This window comes from Bidens hawaiensis, unplaced genomic scaffold, assembly GCF_021521415.1.
Source record: "Bidens hawaiensis isolate Kalapana, Puna unplaced genomic scaffold, B.hawaiensis_p1.1 tig00039690_1, whole genome shotgun sequence".
Lineage (NCBI taxonomy): Eukaryota > Viridiplantae > Streptophyta > Magnoliopsida > Asterales > Asteraceae > Bidens > Bidens hawaiensis.
In genome coordinates this window covers 45,076-49,410 of record NW_027496998.1, presented here as the reverse complement: position 1 = coordinate 49,410, position 4,335 = coordinate 45,076, and the positions used below count along the sequence as shown (strand labels likewise).

Below are 4,335 nucleotides of genomic sequence, written 5' to 3'. Positions count from 1 at the left end.
TAGTATAAACTATAAAATATAAATAGTTTAAAATTAAAAATGTATACATAAACTTTACGGTCTACTTCTTTGTTGTAAGACTGGTTTTGGATATAAACCATAAACCAAACAATTCATTACGGTTTAAAAGTTTTAAAACCCGCTAACTCAAACCTTAAAAAAATCAACCGTACGTGAAACCAAATCCTTAAATCATTTGGACGGTTATAAACCGAACCGTGAAGAAATATAAAACATTGATGCATTACTTTGAAAAACCATTTATGGGCCCACACAAACCGTTGCTCATACAACTACAACCCCCTCCAACTGCTTTTCGATCAATAACAAAGAATATCTACGTGCGTATACAGTCTTTAATTTCTTGATCACAGACCCTAACCCTAATCCTGTAAACACTTTCCAAACGTCTAATTCTCCAGATTCCCTTAAATCAATCAATCACATTGACATTCTCATGATCACCCACGTCAAGAAACTGAAAAATATGGATCTTCTGGATCACAGTCCAAAAGATCTCTTCATGATTCATTGAAGAAACAGTTGGTGTAGGGATTGACTGGATAGGTTATTTATCGTATCTGGAAATTAAGGTTTGAGGATGTCGAATTCATTAGGAGATCTCAATGCAAAGGCCGATTATATATTCAAGGTTGTATTGATTGGCGACTCGGCTGTCGGAAAATCTCAGCTCACTGCGCGGTTTTCAAAGAACGAATTTAGTCTCGATTCAAAAGCTACAATTGGGGTTGAGTTTCAGTCGAAAACTTTGGTTATTGATGAGAAAACGGTGAAGGCTCAGATTTGGGATACTGCTGGTCAAGAGAGGTTTGTGTTCCTTTCTTGTTATTGGTACATTGCTTCAATCATTTTGATTTGTTTCTTCAATCTTTGATCATTTGGAAGAAGCTAGGTTTTGATTATGAAGATTGAATTATGCAAAGTTTAGTATACTTTTACTCCATTTGCACCAGAAGAAAACATTAACTGCATAATTGATTCAGATTTTGATTCATCTTCTTGATCAGTCGGGCTGTACACGAACCGAACAAGGCATTGTTCATGTTTGTTCGTTAAGCTTTTATTAGACAAGCGAACGGTTCTCGAATAGCTAACCGAGCGAAACTTCTTGCTCGTGTTCGTTCATTAAGGAAATGAGCTTGTTCATGAACATAAACGCACAAACACGCATGAACACAAACAATGTTTTGTTTGATTTGATCAACTGAGTATAGTCAATGTCAACGGTTCGGTCCGACTACCAAGTTTGTGTTTGTGGCTGTGTTTATCTAACATTTATATTCATATATGTTAATTATGAATATAAATTAATCATATAATAATCAAATATAATTTTGTTTTATAGCTAATAGTTTTGCTTAAATCCATAGAATAAGATTAGAAAAGTCATTAAAAGTTCAAAAGCGTTAAAAAAACTTTTAGTGGAAAAACATAAACAAACATTAATGAATATAAACGAACGTAAAAGAACACATTATCGAACGTTCACAAACATAATTGAACGAACATAGCCTCTGTTCATTCATTTATTTAATGAACTAAAGTAAATGAACTTCCCACCGACAGTTTTTCGGTCCTGTTACGGCCTTATTCATTAGTGCTAATATTCAATCATGTATAGAATTGAACTTGTTAATGGCGTTTAACATGAATGCTAATATATATTCTTAAGTAGAAGCCTTTATGTTGTTACTAAAAGCCATTTGGAGCCTATGATTTTGCATATATTGGATCGACTTTACAGATTTACAACCTTTTTATGTGCATCTACAGGCTTGATTAATTAAGTAGTAGTTTAGGACTTTAGGTGGTCTCTAGTTCAAAAAACGTGTGTAAATTTGGTGAAGATTAGTCGTTAAACTCGTTCAAGAAAATAAATGTAAACTCCAAGCATGACCTTTTAACTTTCAAAAATGAACTTGTAAAGTTGGAATGTGTTAAGAACATATATCACATGAATACCTGACACTCGGTTTCACAATCCAACTTGTAAACTGGATGGTCCTCAATTCCTTGATTAATAAATTGGTTCAGATTCTTTTTTCTTCATAACATATCAAGTGGGTAAAAAAATAAGGATCAAGTATGTTATTGAGAACAGCATACTAAATCAAGAAATTGCAGTAATGACTCATTTTGACTCGTTACCTGACTCATGTAAACCACCCATTTCGCACATTTAGTTCTAACTATCAGTTATCGTGCTCGCTTGTTATAATTACAAGTAGTAGATCTTGAGCTTGAATCTTAGCTTCCTGAATCCTGATATAATCCTTTGTCCTCTATAAAACAAACATAATAAAACATTTCTCCCAATCCCTATTTATATTAATCTCCAAGTAAGACTTATAATTAAATAAAACAATCAATATAGTAATAATTACAAGCTATAAAACAAATAATATTAATGCTTATCTTATCAAATACTAATAAGAATTACCCAATAAAACACCAAACTTTAAATGTGTCTGAGCCAGTAATGATCTGTGCTCATTGTATGCTTTTATCTTTCTTTTTGACTCATAACAAAGCGCGATTTTCATTAAACTTTATATACCAGTGCATGAATGTATATTTTGATATAGCTACATGTTACTGATTCTATCGAATATCTCTCCATATGTCAGATATAGAGCAGTGACAAGTGCATATTACAGAGGTGCAGTTGGCGCAATGTTGGTATACGACATGACAAAACGCCAAACGTTTGAACATATGACTAGATGGCTTGAAGAACTCAGGAGTCACACTAATAATGACATAGTCATTATGCTCGTTGGTAACAAATGTGACTTGGCAAGTCTAAGAGCAGTACCAGTTGAAGATGCTCAAGAATTTGCAGAAAGAGAAAACCTATGTTTCATGGAGACTTCAGCACTTGAGTCCACAAACGTAGAAAGCGCGTTTCTAACTGCTTTAACAGAAATATATAGGATTAAAGGTAAGAAATCTCTGAGTGCCGAAGGAAATTATAAATCTGCATCCCTTAAAGGAACAGCTATACTTGTTCCTAACCAAGAGGCAAACTCAGGTGCAAAGGGTGGCTGCTGTGGTTAAAAGTGATTCATCTATCTATTTCTAATTTTTACAACCAAATTCTCTTTTTAGTTTTTATTCTTTGATATTGTTATCGTTCATCTAGGACATTTGTCACTCATGCAAGTAGAAAATTTTGTACAAAGAGATTATAGAAACTTATTGTAGGATGATTTGAAGTAACCGAACAACGGTTTGATAAATCTTTGAAATTGGTTATTAATATTACCATTGATAACGGTTGTGAATTGGATTCTTAAGAAGTGGGAACATGGTGACACAGACTTTTTGTATATGATTTCTAAAAGGCGCATAATTACACATGTTAGAGTTGGAACCCTTCCAAGCATACTGATTCTTTAGACTATTTGTCAAAACCAAAATATTAAACGAAGTTAAATTATAAATCCAAATTTTGCAGCAATGTATGCTGGAATGCTAAGATTTCAGCTACAATTTAAAGTGCACCGGATGAAGAATACATGCAAAGTAACGATTTGATAAATCTCCTGCTGTATATTAGTTGGTATCTACTGGAGTATGTATGATGATTCCCAAGTTTATAGGGACGTCAATCGATTTGGGGTAGGGAGAATTCTTCATCTTTAATATTCAACAACACAATGATGAAACTAGAACGTTGGAGACCTGGAACTTGTAATCTACCGGTCGCTTGAATTTCTTGCAGCCCTAGCTTATGAAATCTTTTCGTCCGTTTGTTTATTTCCCCCTATCAGACGTATTCAGGTGTACACAATCAAAAGACTTGGGCCTTAATTTTAGTTTGTCAGCCTCATGTTCCATTTGCTATTGTGTCAACTGAAGAGGCTATCGCCATCCTCTCAATTCCATTCAAAATTTGAAATTAGGTTACACCCCAATTCCCTATCTAGTTCGATCACCGTTTCAACATCTTCAATATTCGATTCCTTTTCACAAAAATCATCCTTCTCTCTATCTAGTTCGATCTTTGGCCATTTTTTTCAGCAACTGATTTCTGGTTGAAATAACGCCTGGACGATGGTGACAGTTGTCGATTTCCGGCCGAAAAACGTTGAGATAAGGTCAGATATTTCCGTTTTGGCTGTTGCTTTTACCAAATCGAAGTTAGATTTAGATATTTAAGCACCTGTTTGGCTGTTTCTCTGTTTTAGGGCTTCTTCTCTGTTGCTGCATTGCTCTGTATTTTTTAGTGAGCTTCATCGTTCTTGAGGTATGCATGCTTGTCTGTGTGATGCACATTGATCTTCATGGAACTTAATATTTTTGCTTACAATT

The 4,335-nt window shown here is 34.2% G+C and overlaps 1 protein-coding gene across 1 annotated transcript; it reads left to right on the top strand.

Moving 5' to 3' along the window:
- The first annotated feature begins 504 nt into the window (after nt 1-504).
- LOC143591471 (ras-related protein RABA4d-like) lies at nt 505-3,078 on the top strand. Its single transcript, XM_077071665.1, has 2 exons — nt 505-828; nt 2,649-3,078. The coding sequence occupies exons 1-2, from the start codon at nt 602-604 to the stop codon at nt 3,076-3,078; spliced, it is 657 nt and encodes a 218-aa protein (XP_076927780.1). The 5' UTR covers nt 505-601.
- Nucleotides 3,079-4,335: the final 1,257 nt, after the last annotated feature.